This window comes from Mytilus californianus, unplaced genomic scaffold (assembly GCF_021869535.1).
Source record: "Mytilus californianus isolate M0D057914Y unplaced genomic scaffold, xbMytCali1.0.p SCAF_18, whole genome shotgun sequence".
NCBI classification, from domain to species: Eukaryota; Metazoa; Mollusca; class Bivalvia; order Mytilida; family Mytilidae; genus Mytilus; species Mytilus californianus.
The window spans coordinates 6,065,666-6,090,032 of record NW_026262666.1 but is presented as its reverse complement, the minus strand read 5'-3'; the positions used below and the strand labels follow the sequence as shown (position 1 = coordinate 6,090,032).

The window sequence follows — 24,367 nt, the reverse complement described above, 5'->3', positions numbered from 1 at the left end:
ATCCAAAAAAACAAAAGTCTAAAATAAACAATTTACAATGCATACACTCGAAATTTTGTATCAGCATTTCGTGTGTATTTTAGTCTAGACGCCATCTAATTAACCATCGTGGTGACCTTCCGTAGATTGTGGACGGTTATATAACCGGTTGTAAACATAAACATAGATATAAATAGATAGCGAACTCGTGCAATTGGATTTTTCTAGGTCTGTTTGATTTCATATTATAGGGTAAAACAATATGTTAATAATCGATTTTACCTGTATAAGAATGAGTTTTTGAAGATCGAACCAGTCAATCAAATGATTTACCCTTGTTTCACTTTCAATGTTGATATTCTTTTCCTTTTACAATGTACTACCTGACTACGCCTAGTTCGTGCGTAACCCATCTCTAGCTAAGAGCACATGGATACGGATTTAATGAGGTCGAATTATTCACTTACAAGTGCATAATAAATTTACAATGTTTCTTTGCTTATTTTGACAAAACCGAACCAATATAGCTGCTACAATTGTAAAAGGGAATTTTTATTTCACTATTCACTTTAATTAATGATTGAACAAAAAAAAATCATATTTTAGTTTTTTCCATATCTCGTAGCTAGTGCCCCTTTAATATGTCTTGTAACAATTTGTAGTGAACACTATATGCTAATCTCTTCTGTTCGTGTTATTAAAAAACAATTTCTATTGTTATGTATAATAGATATAAGAAGATGTGGTATGAGTGCCAATGAGACAACTCTCCATCCAAGTCAAAATTTATAAAAGTAAATCATTATAGGTCATAGTACGGTCTTCAACACGGAGCCTTGGCTCACACCGAACAGTAAGCTATAAAGGGCCCCCAAAATTACTAGTGTAAAACCATTCAAACGGGAAAACCAACGGTATAATCTATTTAAAAAACGAGAAACGAGAAACACTTATGAACCACATCAACAAACGACAACTACTGAACATCAGATTCCTGACTTAGGACAGGTGCAAACAAATGCAGCGGGTTTAAACGTTTTAATGGTACCAAACCTTCACCCTTTTTCTGAAACAATAGTGTAACATCCCAAAATAGAAAGACACACTATAAAATATCAACTGAAATAGCTTAACAATGGATTGTGTTTTCGGGATGTAGAAGCAGGGTTTTCCAGAAACCCGGCCCGCTCGGCACACCCTGTGGTGAAAATCCATTGTTATTCTTAACAATAGATCTATTCAAAAATATTATCACAAAAATACTGAACTCCGAGGAAATTAAATTCGAAAAGGAAAGTTCCTAATCAAATGGCAAAATCAAAAGCTCAAACACATCAAACAAATGGATAACAATTAACTGTCATATTCCTGACTTGGTACAGGCATTTTCTTGTGTAGAAAATGGTGGATTAAACCTGGTTGTATATCTAGCTATAAACCTCTCACTTGTATGACAGTCGCATCAAATTCCATTATAATAACAATTTACACTTGTTTCAGAAATAGAAACGTTGAAGTATAACAACAGAACTGGAGTGTAAAAAGTATTAATCGTATTTTTGGAACACAACCAATCATGGTCTTGCAGTGGCGGATCCAGAAATTTTCATAAGTGGGGGCCCACCGACTGCCTAAGAGGGGGCCCGCTCCAGTCATGCTTCAGTGATTCCCTATATAATCAACCAATTTTTTCCCAAAAAAGGGGGGCCCGGGCCCCCTGCCCCCCTCCCCCCCCTTAAATCCGCCTCTGTCTTGTATGGTGATCTGTTAATACCTGCGAAATGTAACTGTTGTTCAACATATTTTCCATCATTAGCGTTGACTGTTGCGTGGACTTCTTTCTCTCCCTCTGCAAGCTTGTATAATAACCTAGTCCAAATAATTATGACGTCTTGAAAGCTTTTTTTTCTGTGACGCCTTCCTAGTACTAACCTTACTAGAGAAAACAATCATTTTGGCTGTACCGAATGTATGAATTGGCATCCTTTCTGAATAGCAGGTAGATATTAAACTTTGATGCATCATGCACGTTAGAAACTATTTGACCAGTCCGTATATGGACTTTTGAAAGGTAACATTTCTGTACCTATCTATCACGCCCTCGTCGTCTAAAATGGCCAGTCAAAATTGATCCATGCTATGAAATACAGTGAGAACTAAATAAAATAAAGTATTTGAATATGAAGTTTCTAATTATCAATCATCGGGAGATAGGTTCATAAAAGTTTTTTTTTAAAACTTGTTTCTTAATCCCATATTAGACCATTGTGAAAGATTGTTGTAAATTTTCAATGAATAAATGCTGAGACATGTATACAAGCTGTATGTGTATATGCCCGTCTGGCCTTACAATATTTTAAAACTGAAAATAAAGATTAAAGTAACTTGTTTTTTTTAATTTAAAAAGTTCAGTGAAGATAAAGTAAATTGATATTTTTACGTACAGAAGAAATGTTTAGGATGCACGTAAATATAGCAAATGTAATTGGATGATTTTACCATGCCGTTTGAATTCCCTTTTTTCTAAACAAAACTGTCCTACGAATTTTCCTAAGTTAGAAACGGCACTGAGAGACATATAAATAAACACAGAATGGAAACTTTCGTCTGGATCATAAATAAACGAATGTGAAATTTTTTTTTCAAAATAGGTGCAAATTGGGCACCCTCACGTTATAAGAACCCCTCTTATAAATCTCTGTCAACATGTACACATGCCTCTGGAAATGGTACCACTAATTTGTCCATTTTTTTTATATGTGGCAGATTATATTCTCTCTCTGTGTATGTAGTAACCAAATTTTTTTCTGCTATACTGTATAAATGAGTATGTATCTTTGTTTTGATTTTGGTGACGAAAGAAGTTGTTCGGGTTTGGCGTTCTTGTATGTCATTCTTACCGAAATTTTCCTTACTGATACCCCTGTAGTAGTAATTAGGACGGTTTCATTTTTAATGGGGGTGGAAAGATTTTAGAACAGTCTTGATAAATTGATTGTATTCATACTATCGGATAACTACATTTAAAAAATTGTCAACTTCCATAATCTTATATATTTAAAACAATAGTTGTTTAAATGACATGCACAGTATTTAATCTTTTTCGTCAAGGAATTTGTGTATAAGAAGTTACACAGTCAAACACTCCTTTCATCTATTATTATTGTCACATGATTTCAAAATGGTGGATGAACCCTAACACACATGGAAAAATCACGAGAATCATACTTCCTTCTTTTGAGTATTACCAGGCTTATAATTTATTGATAGTTGCTGATAATTAAATGTACTTAATCAATCGTTGATACAAAAACATTCTGTGTTTTTATGAATTCTTTAAACAATCATTGAATCAAATGCCAAACCAAGATCTAGTCAACAGCTCATGTCACCTGAAATGGTTTTAACTCACATGGTTTAAATTCATGACTGGTATTTTGTGCAATGTGATTGAATTGTTGACATTTGCTTCAAACTTTAATTGAGGACTTAGTTTGGTGTGACAATGGAAGATGTGGATCCTTTGGGGACACGACCCACAGTTGTGCAAATAGAAGATCTCACTCGGTGGAACCTTACAGCTTTGTTAGAAACAAGAGAAAATGATAATAACTCTGAAGACTTTCATCCGTTTCCTTGGAGAAATGACTTAAATGCTAAAATTATTCTATGGTATGTAATTGATGCTATATATGGATGAAGTCAGTAAGGTGTAAATTGTATACTTTAGTGTCCAGATAGCGGAATCCGGGTCCTTTCGCCCCAAATCACGTTCGCCCCATTTACGTTTGCCCCCTTTCACGTTCGCCCCTTTCACGTTTGCACCCATTTTATTGGTTTTATGTTGAATAACTCTGTAATCGTGTTTTACAATGTTTTAGTTAGTGTATAATTACTATAAGTAATTTTTTTTTTTTAATTGATTCAAAAAAATAGTGACATTCTAAAAATGTAAACTAGTTTCCTTTAGTATTTTAGAAATTATTTTGACGAAATGAATAATGAACAAAAATTGTCATGATGATCAAGGCAAAGTTCATTCATCTTAGGCTTGTAAGAAAGGCAGAAAATACCAAAACAGCTATCAAACTAGTCACAATGTCATTGCTACGACAACAAACAATAACACAAAAACCAGGGCACAAAGCAGATGTTTTTTCAAGTGCAGTATTTACATTAATGAAAGCTACATTTGTGTAGTTATAACAACAATCATGATTTTCAAACACAGAACTATAATACCATATTTAAATTTGTAAATACCGATTAACAGTAAGCATACATACATGACATAATAAACATTTAATAATTAATCATCAAATCACAAAAAATATTTTTAAAAAATTTCCTAATTTTTATTCATGAAAATATAAATATTTTGATATGTACATCTAAAAAGCATCTTAATAATTCAACCAGTATTTTAATAAAAATAGGGTGCGAATGTGTGGGGTGTGAATGTGTAGGGTATGAACGTGTATTGTGCGCGAACGGACCGATACCCAGATAGTGGTAGCCTGTTTTACTGTTATCGAACAAAATTGTACAGGTAAAAACACGAAATTGAAAATTTGCTCAAGCCACCTGGGTAGAACACTGTATATATGCATAATCATTTGGAATTGGTTTTTTTATTCGCGTAGTAGCTTTATGATTGCAAAAAAAATGATGAAGTCCTCAGGGAAGAACTGAAAAACTTAAACACACACCAGACAAAAAATTCAGTTAAAAAATAAATTTTCCTTAATTCTCTTCAAATTTCAAGCTCAAGATCAATTATCAAATAAAAAATTACCATTAATTTTACGATTTATCTAATTTATAATAATGATACATAAACGATCATAAAAAATAGGTACAATTTGGCAGAGGTAAGAGTTGGCAAAGGTATACATTTTGTAAGTTGTCTTGTACACATTAATCAAATATCTTAATATTGTGAGGGGATTGCTTCCCTTAGTACATGTACATGAAGAAGATACTTAGTCAGTCGTAAGCCGTTGAGCAAAGGAAGTACTTCTTTAGCTCACAAGGTTAACCCACTGCCTTGTAACATAGAGGTCCCAGGTTTGAGTCCTGAAGGAGACAAAGGGATTCTGTAATGAAAATCATGCTCTCCGGTTACAGTATAACTACTTGTTAAATTCTTATTGTGAATTTTTTAAATTTATAAAATTGTTATTTAAATGGGTAGTTTGGAAGTCATAGTAACAAGATAAATTGTATTCTTATAGTTGGAATTCATCTAGAGTATATTGGTGCATATGATTTATATGAAGTTTAAATTTTGCAACTAAAATATAAATGTACTTTGGTCATGCGTAAAAACAAAGTCACTCTTCCGTTGGGTCAACATTGTGATCAATGCAAGCATATAGGATTTCAAGAAATCAAATGTTTTCATTTCTAAAAACTTCAGCAGGGACATACAAATATATATACACTGTAAATGTATATATTAATTTTACTAATACATGTATACATATATAAATTTAATATTATGAAAAATATAAGTTTTGAGATAAAAATTTGGGAATGTGTGTTAATAAAAATAAAATTGAGAATGGAAATGGGGAATGTGTCAAAGAGACAACTACCCGACCATAGAGCAGACAACAGCCGAAGGCCACCAATGGGTCTTCAATGCAGCGAGAAACTCCCGCACCCGGAGGCGTCCTTCAGCTGGCCCCTAAACAAATATGTATACTAGTTCAGTGATAATGGACGTCATACTAAACTCCAAATTATACACAGGAAACTAAAATTAAAAATGATACAAGACTAACAAAGACTAACTTAATACATGGCTGCCCAAGTTGACAGGGGAGAATCAAAATCCATATAAACGGCTGTAGATCCAAATTTTTTGCCATATAAAAATAAGGTGTGGTATGAATGCCAATAAGACATCTCTCCAGCAGAGACCAGAAGTTAACAACTATAGGTCACCATACTGCCTTCAACAATGAGCAAAACCCATACCACATAGTAAGCTGTAAAAGGCCCCAAAATGATAAATGTAAAATGATTCAAACAAGAAAACTAAAGGTCTGATTTATGTACAAAACAATAAACAAAAATTAATATGATATACAGCAACAAAAGACAACCACTTAATTACAGGCTCCTGACTTGGGAGAGTCACATATAGAATATGGAAGGATTAATGAAGTAAATGGCACTTTGTTATTTTGTAATTGTGTAGGTGTGGTGACGTAACAACATTAGATGTACATGCTATTGTCCACTCAACAAATGAGAAACTGAATGATAAAAGTATAGAAACAGAGACATTGTATGCCAAGGCTGGACAGGAACTTGTAGATGAGATTAGAAATAATGTGAGAAGTAAGTACTTTAAAAAGTCTGGACATGGTTGTTTCTTATACCAAGGCTGGGCATGAACTCATAAATAAGATTAAGAATAATGTCAGCAGTAAGTACTGTAAATAGTCAGGACATATTGTTATGCCAAGACTAGTCATGAACACAGATTGAAATTAAAAACTATGTGAAGTTGGTGCTGTTAGAAGTCAGGACATGTTTGTTTGTTATATATGCCCAGGCAGGACATGAACTCAGATGAGATTTAAAAATACCTGTAAAAAGTCAGATTATAAAAAATCTTTCAAAATAAGTTGCAATTTGCAACTTTTTTCGAAGCTCTCTGATCATGCTGGTCATCTTCCAATTTCAAAGAAATTTACCAATTTTTGAGCTCAAACAAAAGAAGTAGTAGCGTTTAACAGCTTTGACATTTTATTTTAAAGTTGCCTGTAAATTTATTCATATGGAGGAATTTGGAGTTTTTTCATGCTCTTCATGATCAACTTTGTATTAGATTTGGCCTTCTAGCGCTGTAGCGGTATTGATTCCAGTGCCACTGATTATTGTTATGTAGATGAAACGTGCATTTGGAATGGCAGATTCAGTGGCAGATCCAGGGGTTAGAACCCCCCCTTTTTTTTTGATGATCGATGCTTTTGAATGGGGACATATGGTTGGAACCCCCTCTTTTAAAAATGGCTGGATCTACCCCTGAGATTGTAGGCCCAGTGTCTTTGCTGAGTTATGGTATGCTTGGTGAATTTAATGTAGATTAATTATCAAGCATCAACATTTCTTGCATGATTGATTATCATAATATATTTATAACACCTATTTAAATAAGGTTTGTTAATATAGTATTTATATTTCAGTATGTAAAACTGGAGAAGCCAAGTTAACAAAAGGCCACAAACTTCTTGCCCGATATGTTTTACACACTGTTGGACCTCGATATAATGTTAAATATATCACTGCTGCTGAGAGCGCCCTCTATAGTTGTTACAGAAATGTAATGCAATTAGTCAGGTACTTAAAATGTTATTTTTTTTTTATCAACTTTTGAGTATTTCTAAGAAGTTATAACATTTTTAAATTTGTCCAATTCATATATATGTCTTGATTTCAATCATTTGAAATCTTGAAGATTTAGAACACAAAAACTTGTTAATATACTTATAAAACTTATAAACACAGTGAACCATCACAGCTGCCGTTTCAAATGAGATGCATCTTCACAGGAAGGATTGTCATTGGTCATTGAATGACAACAGGAAATTAACGAGGAAAAAATAATTGAAAGAACATACAGCCTTATCATTTGTCACTAAACCGGCAAGGAAAACGTATTTGTTTCTATTTGACAGGAAATGAGATCTCTGCTTAACAGCAATTAAAGCAATTAAAATCCGACAATCATAACAATTTTCCTTTTTCTAGCCTCCTAAAGTCTTGTTGGTATAGCAAAATTAATTTCAAAGTTTGGAAACTGTTCATGAGACATTAAAGATATGTGACTAAAGTCCTATCAGTTAAATTTTGTGACTTTTTTTGTCCTATTGAACTAAAATTTTCAATAGCAACTCTGTCCAGTCACCATTTCATTTGTCATGGTAAATAAGCTGTAAAATGACAACCATAAAAAACATGCTGATCTGCTAGTGAAAGATAAATTCAAAGAATATTGAAAATAAAAATACTGAGAACGGCCGGTCGCCCATGAAATACAAACTTAACTACACCCATATATTTAGATCTATATATATAGCACCTCTCTGTTTAAACATTTAGTCTTATTTAAGAAACTATATGGTTTAAGAAAAACTACTTCTTGAAAATAATGTTTTTATTTTTACAGAGAGAATTCTATAAAATCTATAGCACTGTATCCTATACATTCAACAAAAAGAAGTTACCCTGTTAATGAAGGAGCACATCTAGCCATTAGTAAGTATCAGACAGGGATTCATATGGAGAGGTATCCCCCATCCCCCTGAAAAATAAACAAAAACAAATGTAATATTTTGGTAAAATTAGGGTCAATTTTGTGTCTGAACAAGGTTCTCTAATTCCTTATAATCAGGAGCGCCCGGTAACATCTAATCCTGGATCTGCACCTGCTGGTATCCAACTATCCATTACCTTAGATTCATTAATATTTGTTCAGATATTTGCGCATCTATTGAAGTGTTAGGATAATTTGTCCCTGATCTGTATGACTCAAAGGCAAAGTTAAAATTTGTACATGGTGATCTCAAAGGCCATAGTGAAGTTCAAGTTAATTGAAAATGTTTCCTTATTGAAACTACCTCTTTATGAGACATTATTGAGATAGAAAAATCTTTGATTACATGATAAATCAGTTAAATGTACCCATATAAACTGATTGCATAAGGGAAATGAATTATTTCAATAAAATTCTAGATTCAGTTTATGATTCTAGAAACACTGTGAAAGGAGCATTACTTAGTTACTTATAGAACATTTTGGAACTGATAAGCAAAAGTAGAAAATACTGCACTTAAAGATGCATAACTTTTCATTTTGAAAATGATTTAAAGATTCCCAAGAATGTATTATAAAGGGGCATAACTTTGTAATTTTAAAATGATGAAAAGAATTAGATTTTTGTTTGATATTGTAGGAACAATTAGAAGATTCTTAGAGAAATATGGAGATGACATAGAGACAATTATATTTTGTTGCAATGAAGAATCAATTGTGAGTTAAAGAATTAAATTAAAGAATTAAATAAAAATGTATCAAAGTGCAGATTTTTATGAGATTGAATTAAATTAATTTTTTTTTTAATAATATATGCACAAATGCTGTCTTGTGCCTTACCAGACCTTGGGTAATTGACAAATGTATTAAGTTGTAATAAGCGTTAATCAGTTACAATTTTTTAAGGCAGCCTAATGCAAGGAAACCAGTGCAAGGTTGTCTCTGATGAGAAAATCTTACATCTCACAACAAGTTCACTGAATAGGTCAAACAAAAGGAAGGTCAGAATAAATTTTCAAAATACCAAAGTAGAAAAGTAGACAAAGGGAAACAACTCTGCATTTTAGAGTTGTTATTTTGAATTTATTTATATAAGGCCAATTAAAATTAATTGATAGATTTTCTACCTGCCCGCCCTTCTGAAATCGTCCTGCCTCGATTTTTTTTATTTTTAAAAATTTACGATTTCCGGATTGTTCATTTCCGTTACCGGAAACGGCCTACATTTCATTCAAAACTTCCTGTTTCAAATTTCGGTTTTCATATTTCTTCGAGTAATATAAGTCGACATATTCTTCTGCTCATTGATGACAACATTATCTTCTGAGAATATAGATTGATTACTAGAAGGGCATGAAATATTCGGGTTACGAGTAATAGGCGGTGTCCAAGAACGCTGTATGTCACAAAGGAGTAGGTCCGGTAAGGGCCGATTTTGGCCTCAAAATTCAAAATTTATGTAACAGAAGTATTCTTCTTTCCAATAAATAGCTAAAAAATTACATTTTAACAATTTTGTAAAACTGCTCTATTTTGGGGCCAAAAAGGGGTCTTAGTGGACCTACTTCTTTCAGTGAATAGAAAACTGGATTTTTTTATTTATACAATGACTTTGTGTCAGGAAATTTGGACTGTGATTATAATCAAAAGAATCATGAAACACATTGGTACAAAAACATGACTGGAATAAAGTAATTGACACAAGCACGAACTTGTGCGATTTATGACTGCATATTGAGTACAAAGAGTTGGCCAACGTACAAAATGTATTATAGCAACCCCTTAGATTTACTCCAAGGCCGTCATTTTTGTTGGCAAACAGCAAACACCCTCTGTCCCCAGCCCCTCAATAGAGTCATTAAACAACTTCTTTTTGGTTCAGTTCATGTTTTACATTGTAATTATATTTGCACCTTGCATAAGAATCTTAAAAGCATCAACCCTAGTATTTTCAACACAGTTTTAGTATTCATTTCACTCTGTACTTATAATATTTATGTTGCATACCAATGCATATGATTCATTTTATGGGCACTACACATCATAGGCTTAGAAAGCAAAATACATTTGATCTCGGTAGTCTAAAAGAGAACATTTCTCCATGTTTTTGCTATTTACTAATAATAGGTTTCTAAAGCGGCAATTACATGTAGAACAGTGGTTGCCAATCAGAAATATTAATTTAAGAATTTGAAAAATAATGTAGAATTCCTTATATAAACATGATATAAGCTTATTAATACCTTTGTATATGAACAACACGTCACAAAAGGGTTTAGGAGGAAATAGAAATTAAAAAATAAAATCCTCCCACCCGCCCCATTTTTTTCAAAAATCTGGATGAAAATCTACCAATTAATTTTAGTTGGCCTAATCTACAGATCTAATTTTAAGGTGTGATATCAATCCAAATTTTTTATTTCATTGCTAAGAAATGTAGTAAATGTTCATTTATTGTAGAGACACATGCAGGTTCTTGAAAAACACCTAGACATAAGTTTGAACTCTCAACTGTTTTCTTTTTGGTGACTACAGTATTTAGATAACCTATATTATACATGTATGGGGCAATTTTGTTTATGGTCTATTAATTTAATATGATTATGGGAGGGTTAGGTGGGAAGTGTGGTTTTTTTGGGGAGGGGGATAGGCTGTGGGTTATTTATTATGTATATTTATGTGCATTTGATAAAACTACTTAAAGAAAGTATCGTGGTTGTTGAGGGGATTTTGGAAGTCCCTTCCTACCCTCCATCATCATTTTAATGGAATACCCCTAAAAATGACAGTAAATTTTTATGTCCCTGCCATAGGCAATGGGATCATTAAGTGTTACCCATGACCGACCTTTGGTTCGTCCCATTTTTCGTTTCCACACTCTTACTTAAGTTTGTCTCATGCAAATTTTATGAAACTCATACACAATGCTAAGAAACAACGCAGACAGAGTTCGAATTTGAGCAGTGAGTCATTTACTGTTCTAGAGTTATGTCCCTTTTTAACTTGGAAAATTGCAAAGCTTGAGCGGGGGCATTTGTGTCCTCAGACGCATTATTCTTATATTTAGATTAGAATCATTTTTTGGAATATCAAGCAAACTTTATTATGTGAATGCTGTAGTACAATTTCCAAAATGACACAAAACTTCTTTTGGTCCCTATATTGGCACTTTTAAAGAGCAGAATTGCAGGAAAAAATTGTATAATAGATATATGTTTTTTCTTTTTACCAGGATGCCTATTTGAAAATTTTACCCTTGTATTTTCCTCGAAATGAAACTGAGGAAAAAATAGCAGTAACAGAATTACCCCTAGATATAGGTAATGAGGATGGAGAACCAGTAATACCAGAACGACAGATTAGAATTATGGATAAACCTACACTGGCAGCCATGAGTAAGTATCAACAGGGTATCAGTCATACAGGGGTAACCTATCAAAACTATTGATAAACTATAAACCTACCATGGCAGCCAATCAGAATTATGGATAAACCTACACTGGCAGCCATGAGTAAGTATGAACAGAGTGTCATTCATGCTGGAATGACCAATCAAAACAATAGATTAACCATAAAACATACCCTGTCAGCCAATCAGAATTATGGATAAACATACCCTATCAGCCAATCAGAATTATGGATAAACCTACCCTGTCAGCCAATCAGAATTATGGATAAACCTACACTGGCAGCCATGAGTTAGTATTATTAGGGTATCAGTTATCCTAGAATGACCTATCAAAATTATGGATAGACCTACAATCGCAGTCATAAGTATTAACAGATCAGTAATACTGAAATGACCAAATAAAATTATGGATGAACCTGCACTGGCAACCATGATGTATTTAACAGAAAATCAGTCATACAGGGGGTAATCAATTAAAATTATAGATAAACCTACACTGGTAACCATTAGAAATATTATAAACAGGGAATCAGTCATACAGGGGGTAATCAATTAAAGTTATGGATAAACCTACACTAAGAGCCTTGAATAAGAAGTTTAAACAGGCTGTGTATTATTTCACCAGCTTATCTTGGATACCTGCATAATATATGTCATAAATGAATAAAAATATTTTTTTTTTTAAAATAAGGGAACGACCATTTAACTTCAAGGGGGCAAAGGGGGGAGGGTTATGGTTTTTTCCTAAAAAAAATATTATGATCCCCAATTTGATGAAAAAAATATTCTGATTCCAGATTTTCCCCATACCTTTATATAGTGTTATATTTTGAAAAAAATAATTTGATTGATAGCGTTGAAAAACTAAAAAAAAATGTTCTCGCTTTGCGCGAAAAAAATTTCTGACTCAGACAAAAAACCATAAATTATATATAACCCCCCCCCACCCCCTTGAAGTTAAATGGTTGCTCCCTAAGACATTTGTACAAAGATTTGACCTTTTCTGTATACATGTACCTGTAGGTATAGCACTCAGATCAAACACATTTTCAGAGTCTTCCATGTGCTTTATTGTCCTGAATATGCATTTAATATTTGGCACTGGATATTAAACAAACAACAATCAATCAGTTAGTCAAATTTATTATAGTTTTTGTGGTACTTCTTTCATAGATATTTGTGGTACTTCTTTCAGGGAAAAGTTCTCTTGAAGGATTTGAAGAAACAGTAGATTTAAACAAAGAATTTGCAACTTCAACTATTGTTGAGGTTGGTAGGCATCCATTTGCTAAGATGGAAGAAAATCCTGACACTCATAAAAAGTCACATATGTATGGTAAAACAACAGATGAACAGCGAGAACAGGACAACAAACGGAGGTATGTTTATTTTTAATGTTTGGATAATATATATTGTCTTTAATGTGAGAAAAATCTTTCACTACAGCTCTGTTCTGTCATGTATATGAGCATAATGACCATACTTGCCAACCTCTAACAATGAGAAATCATGTCATGACATGACATGATATGTCAAAAAGCGTGTGAAAATGCGTGACGTAGATGCGGACTTTTTAATATGAACAATGTTCATAATCTCACATTATACAAATTTGTTAATATAAAAAACAATATTCTTCTATAAACTTTTATTAGGGCCCCGCCGAATGGCAGACGCCCTTTAGTGATCAGTCTGTTTGTCCGTCCGTCCGTCAGTCTGTCAGTCTGTCAATCCGTCCGTCCTTAACAAATTGTGTCCGCTCTATATCTAGAGAACTGTTATGATTTCAAAGTTTATACTTGACATGTATATTAACCAACACCAGAGGGTGTGTCATAATGTATGTTCAACTTCCTAAGTCGAAGGTCAAGGTCAAAAACTTTGGTTTAAGTTGACAGCCCCATGTCCTATGGTAAAGATCGTGTTCACTCTATATCTTGAGAACCGTTATGATTTCAAAGTCTATACTTGATATGTATATAAACCAACACCAGAGGGTGTGTCATAATGTATGTTCAACTTCCTAGGTCAAAGGTCAAGGTCAAAAACTTTGGTTTTAGTTGACAACCCCATGTCCTATGGTAAAGATTGTGTCCGCTCTATTTCTTGAGAACCGTTATGATTTCAAAGTTTATACTTGATATGTATATAAACCAACACCAGAGCAAGGCTTCCAAAACGGTCATATATTCCGGACATTTGTAAAATGTCCGGTAAAAGTCCGGCTGGGCAAAGCACGAAACGGTCATCTACTTTTTAGATTTCAAGGCTTTCTTAAGAGACGGTCATTTTAACATAATTCGCGATCTTTTTGACCCAACCTTTTGCCCTTAACAGCCACACATTTCCGGTCATAAACGTGACATGATCATTAAGTACTATCAAAACAACCCCTACTTTAATACCTTCTCATTTTAATCAAGGCTAATTAGTTGCCGAACAGCTGAAATTTACCTGTTCAGGTAACAGGTAAACTATTTTGAACCGGACATTGATCGGTCTATTCAAAGTTATTTTCTTACATTTCACCGGTTTGCATCTTATTAATTTAGTCAAAAAGATTTAAATTATCAGAAATACATTTACAAATAAGATTTGATGAAAAAATTAAAGAGATGAAAATGAAAAATCGTCATAACCACGTTGTTTGAACCAGAGACATGTCTCTGTTTGAACTAGTACACGTGTGCGCATGTGCATGTGCGCAGGTGTGAAATTTAATTATGCATCCTAATTTCTTTAAAAAATGCTTAAATTGTCATTGATACCTTTATCTCATGTTTATTTCGAATATTTTCTTGAAGAAATAACGTAGAATGAGCTATTTACACTCATTCATGCTTTGCAAACGTACACGGAATTTACGTATCCGTCTCTGGTCCATGTTTTACCATTGTCAAGATAACATCCGGTTTCAGATTTAAAAACGAAAGTAAAGTTTTTGACAACGTTATTTTGCACAAATAAAGAGTCTAAGGCAGATATAAGTACGCTGATGTTGCACACTTCGGATGATGCACTGCCAATTTAACAGTTTACGTCAGAACTTCGAATTTGAATCAAAGAAAGTTTAATATCGTTTTTTTTAAATATCAATCATTGGGATGGCCAACTCGGCAACTGATTACCATAATTGCCTTTTGTTTATTTAGTCTTATGGGATTAAAATCGGGATAATATATAAAATGTCCGGCTGGCTAAAAATAATTTTGGAAGCCCTGCACCAGAGGGTGTGTCATAATTTGTGTACAACTTCTTAGGTCAAAGGTCAAGGTCAAAAACTTTGGTTTTAGTTGACAACCCCATGTCCTATGGTAAAGATTGTGTTCGCTCTATATCTTGAGAACCGTTATGATTTCAAAGTTTATACTTGATATGTATATAAACCAACACCAGAGGGTGTGTCATAATTTATGTACAACTTCTTAGGTGAAAGGTCAAGGTCAAAAACTTTGGTTTCAGTTGACAACCCCATGCCCAATGATAAAGATACAAATTTTTTACCACACATTATTCACAGCGGGGCCCACAGAGATGGCCCCCATCTCAATGATATCTAGTTGTATTCAACAGTGGTCTGTTTTGCTGCTTTTAAAGCAACACCACTAGGTACAAATTCAAAACAACTGCCAGTTTGGTTACATTTACTTGATAACAAGGCACACAATATATCATTGTCAAGTTCTGATCAGAATTCAGTGTGAATTTCTTTATAATTGAAAATGCTCTCTCAGTCAGAATTGATATTGACTGAACTAAAATAGCTTTATCAAGCTTTGAAAGAGTGTCATAACGTTTTTTTGCCATCTAAAATGTCATCTATTATCTCTGCCATTGCTCCCAACAAACTATATATGTTGCTATTGCCTGGTCAAAACTATGTAGTTCATCAGAAAACAGCTGGTACTATGAGAACTGATCCAACAGTTCCGTGATATTTCCATCCCCTATGGCCTGTGGAAATCTGTCGGCTAGATTTGAAACTGAAAAAGAAAAATATTTTATTATTTGATTACCATTAAACACGTTAAATGCTTAATCAAATAGCTACATTGTAGTTCTCCTCTCACATGTATTGTTATGATTTCAACATAGGGTGCACTATGCGTTACTCGTCCCTCGATCATTTAAACTCGAACTCCCAAATATAATTTATAAATCTTGAATCTTAGACGTACACATCATTTTCACTTTACAATCGGCTCTTTAGACGACGGTACAGGTTCTGAAAGCGACCTTTTTCTGTGGACATTTCCCCTACGTCAATTTTAAAGAAAAAAAGTCACAAAATCATAAAAACTAATCACAAACTACTTACCTTAAGTGCTTTTTGCTGTTCGTCCATATAGAAAAATAAACAATGACGACCAAACAATTACTTCGAAATTTTCGGTATTTATCGTCTAATAATGTAAAACCCGAGAAACCCGAGAATCGTGATATCACTAACAACCAAAAAATCATAACAACGAAAAAGCGTGTAATTGTGTGTAAAGTGGTGAAAAGCGTGTACACGCCATGTGACAAAATCCTCGTGTGTATTACACACAAATATCATGTCAGTTGGCAACTATGGTAATGACGCGTGCCACATGTGGAGCAGAATTTGCTTACCCTTTCGGAGCACCTGGGATCTCCTCCAGTTTTTGCTGGAGTTAGTGTTGCTCAGTCTATAGTTGTTGATATTGTGTTTTGTATTATACTGTTGGTTTTTTTTGCCATGGCATTATCAGTTTGTTTTTGACTTACCGATATGAGTTTGAATATCCTTTTGGTATCTTTTACATCTCATTTCTACATGTGGACACATAAGTTTTGTCCTACAGTATGTAAGTGAGTTGTTGATTGTACTTAGGTGCAGGGTTTAAGCTAGGATTTTGAGGGCTTTAGTCACTTTTGCGCGGTATGAAAATCAACCTTATTTTGGGTAGCAGCAAGGGACCTAGGATGTATATTACTATCTATACATCTTTGTCAGACTTTGAAGGACTTAGGCATACTAGGCAGTTACTGCATGATTTGACTGATGTGGCACTTTAATACAAAGATAAGGATATAAGATCTAGAAATCTAGTTCACAATTTCACTTCAGATAGTTTCAGGGTACATTCCTAATCAACAAAAGTTGGGATCCATTTTTTTTTTAACCAGGAATCACAGCATAAATGAACTTGTAAGGACTATTTCACTGCATTATTCATACTCATTATCCTTAAAAACGTTTTAAAGCGATATTTAGAATCAATTCTATAAAGTTGGAACCAAGGATTTGTACAAATCCTTATTGGAACAATTCTAATGACTTTAAATTGTAAATTTATCATGATTAGATCACGTTTACTTTCAATTTCCAATGAAATGAAATCGGAAGTGACAAGTGGATAATAAATTCAGAATGAATACGGATTCATCTACGAATTGGTTCGTGTTTAAAAAAGGCAGGAGATTATCATTTTTTATATTAAATTTGCTAAATAAGAACTATATTTGTCTCTCTCGTTTAGTTTGATACTTAATTATTTCGTATTTTACGTTTTAGTGTCTTTAAATTCATAAGAATACTTTCGCGCATGCGCAGTTCATCTTGTGAAAACATTTCTGAATGTTATGAATAAATTTCTATCTTTTTAATCGAAATTGTCGAAAGTTTTTTATTAAAAGTTATATCAAATATGACGAAAATACGTTCATTTGATGAAACTACGACAAGCGAACTGCAAATTGTGATCGTTTGAGAAATATTGAAATTAAAATGCGATCTGTCTGAGGGAAAATATTTTCCTCAAATGACGAAACTACGACAAACGAACTGCAAATTGTGCTCGTTTGATAACTTTGAAATTGAAATGCCGACTGACTGATATTACTGGGGAAAATAATATGATGATCAATTATGAGGTTGATAAATAATTAACGGATAAGTGACCCATCCGATGGCGATAAGCAGATTATCTGTAATCACAACTTATAACACCTGTTGTAAATGTTAATTAGCTGAGGGTCATAAACTTGTCAGAAACAATAAGACAGGTAGAATTATAGTATTTTTCATGCGAAAATATTTTTACTCTTTCCAAATTCAAGTGACGAAATTGATTTGGAATACTTTCGTCATTTTGAAAACCGTTTCGTAAATGACGAAAATGACGAGCGCTAGAAAAATCACTGCTTAGGTGTGGTCTGTAGTACTGACAAATATTTTTTCATAATTTTAAGGTTGTAGTCATTTTAGGTGAGGTTTAGGAAATTTTGTCAGATGTTCAGACTCATTGGGTTTTTCCTAGGGTAAAATATTTTGCCCCATATCACCGACTTTTCTTTTCATAAGAGACTTCAGTAGCTCATAAAAGGGCATTTCCAACTTTTAAGCTGATTTTAGATTTCTTTTCTTATGATTTAAGTCCCAAATAATGCCAATACTAGAAGTCAGCCTTTTCCCTGCCATTTTTTTCAAATCAAGTGTCTCTAAAGAGTTTCATAACCTGTCATTTTTTTTCAGCATATTTTGTTCCTTAATTTAATTATGCTCCTCTAATTTAAAGTATTATTTTAGATTCCAATTTTTTTAATTTCACCTGACCATATCCTTAATGTATCATGAATGTTATGAGTTTTTCTGTCACTTATGTTGATATTGAAATGTTTCCATGCATGTATACCAGATATATCTGCACTTAAGATGTGTGTTAGTGTGATTTTCAGTTTTTTGAAAGAACATAAGACTTGCAAAAATAGACTACTTCTGTCGATTCATTATTATATGTGGGATACCACTTTTTGTAGATTTCATTCGTACAAATAAACCCCAAATTTAAATTTTCAAAGCATTACAAATTTTCTAAATTGGGGGAGGGCAGGACCTTTTTCGGGACCGTTGGGATCGGCCTTTTTTTAATTCGGGAAATCAAGACACCTACAATTTAACTCTGGGATTTTGGGAAAAATTGTGAACAAGATTCAGGTTTTTCGTATTTTAAGCTCGGGAAATCGGGATTTTTGTTTGTCAGGATGAAAATTTTTCCTTTTGTCGGAATGCGGGATTTCAATGTTTTAAGATCGGGAATACGGGATTTGGGCAAATTAAGTTCGGGATTTCAAGATCAGAACCCCTCCTGCCCCCTCCTAAATGCTTCTATGCAGACTTTGCCTAAGCCACAAAATCAAATATCCACAAAAATATAAGTTTTCCTCAATCCATGAAAATTGAGATCCATGAAAAATAAATGAATCCTCATGAACAATTTTTCCTTGCAGATATGAGAGGTACCTAAAGCGAGCCAAGACGGAAGATTTAACAGACATTGCAGCACTAAAGTGTTTATACAGGACTGGTACTGACAAGTTTGGGAGACCAGTCATAGTGTTTGTCGGCAAATTCTTTCCTGTTAATACTGTAGACTTAGACAAGGTTAGAATAGATTATCTTTAGGAAGTCATACAGAATTCAATGATAAAGATAAATTTAGTGCTAAAGGTCTTTAATGGAAAACAATCTACAATCATATACTATTTAAAAACATATTCATTCCCACAACCATATACATCCCAGCCTAAATAAACAATAATGTATAAAAATAAGATGTGGTATCATTGACAATGAGATAACTCTCCAACAGTGACCAATGATGCTGAAGTAAGTAAATATAGGTAACTGTTCAGCCTACAACAATGAGCAAAACCTATACCACATAATAAGCTACAAAAGGCCTTGAAATGACAAATGTAAAACAGTTCAAACGAGAAAAACCAACGGCCTGATTTATGTACTAAACAATAAATATAAAACAAATATGATATATTACAACCACTTAATAACAGGCTTCTGACTGGAGATAGGCACATACATAATGTTGTGGGTTAAACATGTTTGTAAGTGCCCAACCCTAACAAGAGACAGTGGTGTAACAGCACAACATAAAAAATAACTAAAAAGTCAGTTGAAAAGGGCCTAACTCATCCAATCGATACAAATAACAAACACAACTAACAAAAAAACAAAAGACACAAAGTACAGATCTGAGAGTACTCACAGTTACTGACAGCTAGTTCAAAGTCAATTACAACTTACAAAAAAACAAAAGACACAAAGTACAGATCTGAGAGTACTCACAGTTACTGACATCTAGTTCAAAGTCAATTACAACTAACAAAAAAACAAAAGACACAAAGTACAGATCTGAGAGTACTCACAGTTACTGACAGCTAGTTCAAAGTCAATTACAACTAACAAAAAAATTATGTATCTTAGACTAAAATATCAATCAGTACACATCCGACAGTTAATGAATTTAGTCATGAACAGTCCAAGAAAAACATGACCCAAAATATAGGTATTGACAGAATATAAGACCATGAATTTACCGTACATATGTGTATAGCTTTAATATTTTCCTTATTACTGATCATGGCCTTCAATTACTTGATTATTACTTACTTGTTTATTTGAAATTTTAAACTTCAATAATTTTCCACTCTTGTTCACTTGTACATTTAAACAATATATAAAAGGGGACATTTACTTTAGCAACCATAATAGCTTCTTTATGTAATGTATTGAGGGGCAATATATTGCAATTGATTTCAAGTCCTCGTATATACTGGAATCTCTTAAAATAGAAATGACATTGTACATTGCAATATCTATCCAGGTACATTTTTCTCTTATCTAAGTGATCAGCTTTGTAATTTATTGAGTCTGTGATTACCAGTGTATCTCCCCAAATAGAAACCAAACTTTGTAGTGTTTCCTCAGTAAAAAATGTTTTAAAAAATCTCCGTCAAAATCACTCTTCAAGTTGAGGTGTTTATTATGGAACAACTAATTGAAGAAATCATACATACAAAAATGAATATGTGACCAAACAACACATTACTTCATGAATGTAAGTAGATATGGGCTGAAGTTGCCTAAACAGGCTTAGACACAGTGTCAATATATTTTTCTATTTTCAGGCATTCCTCTATTTGATAAGAGTTTTGGAGCCGATTGCTGAAAAAGATTATGTTGTTGTTTATTTTCACACTCAGTCTACGGCAGAAAATCATCCAACCATGAATTATCTCAAAAATGCATATTGTGTACTGGATGAGAAGTAAGTTTACAACATTAAAAATAATATTGAAATTTCAAATCTTATTGAAGTTCATTGTAGCTATAGCAACATGCTTTAGGCCATTTGTTGGAACTTTACTAGAGAAGGAACTGTTGGATATAGAAATTGTTCCCCCCTTTTTGGTAGTCTGTAAGGGTTGTGTGGGATTTATGAATATGTAGCAATAACAAATCTTAGGGCAATAGCCGTACTGACTCCAGGTTAATAAACCCTTGCAATAACTCTTTGAGCGGTCTGTAGGTGGCCTGTTGCAGGACAAAATTTCTAACCTATTCAACGTTCTCGATTTTCAGTGGCAGTCCAAATTTCTAGCCCTTCAGTCAATTGATAATAAAAAAATAAATGAATAAATGATGTTGTATAATCACTGAAAAAAAATTATTTATTAATGCACAACACAAATTTATTTATTCTTTGTTACAAGTAAGTTATTAATTCAGCATTTTCAAATCTTATGAATATATGGTGACAATATTTTTCATTTAAACTTTCACCAGTCAAAATCAACAACATTAGAATGTAAGGAGTCAGTAGTTCAAACTCCCCTATACTTGTATAGTGATATCCTGGTAAATGTTAAACTGAGACCAAGAAAGAAAAGTTAAATGGTCATCATACCATATTTACTTATTTTTAAATTACATGATCAAAAGAATTTGCAAAAAATGTTTATAATTCCTCTTTTAATTTCTCCTTTAATGTTCTCGTTTACAGGTATAAAAAGAATTTGAAGGCTTTTTATGTTGTTCATCCAACATGGTGGTCAAAGGTATAGTTTGTAGATATGGAATTAAACTTTTACCATTATTATACGCCCGTCAAAATTTTTACAGGACGTATTATGGTATACAAATGTCCGGCGTCCGTCTGTCTGTCTGTCCGGCGTCCACATGTCACACCGTAACTTGAGAAGGACTTATCCAAATTTCATGAAACTTAACATATTTGTTTCTCATGATGGTCAAACGATCTGTATACTTTTTGGTGAAAATAAGATTAAGTTACGGGACTTTGTAACTAAAACAGGGTTTTTTTTTTTTCACATGTCACGCCGTATCTCAATAAAAACAGCTGCGCCATGAGCGCATGATACGCCCGTCGTCTTGTGTGTGAATTTTTATGCAATAATCATAAATAGTTTCTGACATACGGCGTGACATGCGAAAACCCCTCTTTTTTTTTTTAACAAAAAACTCAATATCTCTAAAATAAACTATGTTAAGTTTCATGAAATTTGGATAAGTCGTTCTCAAGTTACGGTGCAACATGTTTACGCCGGACAGACAGACGGACAGACGACATTTGTATACCATAATACGTCCCGTCAAAATTTTGACGGGCGTATAAAAACGATTTATGATTATTGCTTAAAAGTTTACACACTTCTTAATTATATTAATCTAAAGATCTGTATACTTTTTGGTGATGATTCAAAATTTTATTTTAGAGTTATTGATATTTCTATAAAAAAATGGGGGTTTTCGCATGTCGCGCCATATCTCAGAAACGATTTATGATTATTGCATAAAACTTCACACACAAGACGACGGGCGTATCATGCGCTCGTGGCGCAGCTGTTTATTTTATCCTGCTTTGGTTTATTGTTAACCTGCCGACAAAGATTAGTGATAAAGATCTTTTAAAAATTATAAGTCCCTGTTGTTCAGTTTATTACATTGTGGTTAACTTTCTTAGTGAAGAAAAATTAGTGTCCTGGATGAATAAAATACAAACTCCATCTCACAAACATATAGATCAAGTGTCATGCACAAATATTTATTTAGTCAGAATTTCAGGTACTCATTATAAAAGATTAGATTATAGTTAAACTTCCTATTTTTGTTTTCTTTCCAGTTGACGACATGGTATTTCACAACTTTCACAGCGTCAGATCTCAAAAATAAAGTATACAACTTGAAAGGTGTTCAGTATTTATATGGTACAATTTCTCCTGATCAACTCGATGTACCATCGTTTGTTATAAATTATGATACTGAGGTATGTACTGTTCGTTGTATTCAGTGTATTGTTTATTTTGATATTCAGCCAATGGTTTTTGTCCCAATCTCGATGTGTTGTGGGGTACATAAAAATAGTGCTCTCATGTGTACAATTCTTGCCAGATTTTTTATAAAACTTATTTAAGCATTGTTCTTAGACAAGATCAAAATCAGTGCAGATCAATTATTTTTATAAGAGTTGGAAATATTCTTCATATGGAAAATTGCATTGTTTGCCCTCTCACATGTACAATTTTTGCCAGATTTTTATCAAATTCATATCATAGGTCTATAACAGTAATATGTTGTTTTTCCAGACCCTACTACATTTGTTTTAAGTAAAAATTTCCACTGAAAGCACTGACCACCTCAGTGTTCATAATGAAATAATAAGGAATATAAAAATGAGGAGGTGAGATGTGATTGCTAATGAGACAACTATTCAACAGAGTTGAAATGAAGTAATTATAGGCCACCATATAGCCTTCGCCAATGAAAAAAACCCATGCTGTTTAGTCACTGTAAAAGGCCCCGGCATGAAAAATATGAAACTATTCAAATGAAAAAACTAACCAAGTAACAACCTCATTTATAACAAAACAATTTACGTTGGTTTTAGATGAGAATATTCTTTTAGGAAATCTAACATCATTTTCTAACCAAACATTTTATACAAACTTTAATTATATTTTCACAGATTAATGGATTTAGATATTATGTTCCACCAGAACAAGAAGAAGCCACTGGACTGTGACGAAAGTTTCTTGACTTAGATAGAAAGTACACTGTTTTTTGGAATATATTAGTACATTTTGATTCATTATTTTTGAGAGATTTTTTTAATATCTGTGATACTACAACATATGATGGTCCTATATTTAACATATTTGTAAGAAATAGGGTAATTTTTTTAAGCTCTGAAATTTATAGCTACTGCTTTTTTGCAATTTTTTTTCCTCTTTACTCTTGTTTTATTTGAGTTTCATGAATTTAGGGAACAGTATACTTCATTGCAATGTTGTAAACTCGAGTTAAAAGGGAGTTTAAGCACATACATACTCATTCAAACATAAAGTATTAGATTAAAAACATGTATGACAATATAAGACGAGCATTAGGTCCTCTTGCACTTAAAATCCCCCCTAGAGATTTTGAAAAGTTGGTAATTATGTTTATGATATTTTAAGGTTGTAAAAAACCTTTTCTCATGAATACGTACCTAAAATGTTTTTTTTTCATGGAAAGTGCTAATTTTACTTCAGCAATCAATAGTTTTAAATTTGTAAAATCTTTATGAGGACCAGTCTCCTTAGAGTGAGATAAACATTTCCACAAAGGAGAATAAATCCTTCAATTTCTGATCTCCCACTTCCTGTAATTCTGATTCCTAGCCTTCTAGTCAATGGCCTACCAACCTAAATGCAGCTTATACTTATTTTAGAGTCTTTTGTTTAATGTAGCCACTGATTGAACTTGTGGCATGTACACTTCATTGTCAATAAGATCATGTTGGCGGTCATGATGTTAACAAATTATAT

General features: G+C 33.1%; 1 protein-coding gene across 1 annotated transcript; it reads left to right on the top strand.

The window, feature by feature from the left end:
• Nucleotides 1-3,159: 3,159 nt before the first annotated feature.
• Nucleotides 3,160-23,615, top strand: LOC127726617 (protein GDAP2 homolog). Its single transcript, XM_052234034.1, has 12 exons — nucleotides 3,160-3,651; nucleotides 6,185-6,327; nucleotides 7,179-7,332; nucleotides 8,162-8,250; nucleotides 8,948-9,024; nucleotides 11,540-11,702; nucleotides 12,912-13,095; nucleotides 18,971-19,124; nucleotides 20,669-20,808; nucleotides 21,544-21,598; nucleotides 22,684-22,827; nucleotides 23,527-23,615. The coding sequence occupies exons 1-12, from the start codon at nucleotides 3,485-3,487 to the stop codon at nucleotides 23,581-23,583; spliced, it is 1,527 nt and encodes a 508-aa protein (XP_052089994.1). The 5' UTR covers nucleotides 3,160-3,484; the 3' UTR covers nucleotides 23,584-23,615.
• Nucleotides 23,616-24,367: the final 752 nt, after the last annotated feature.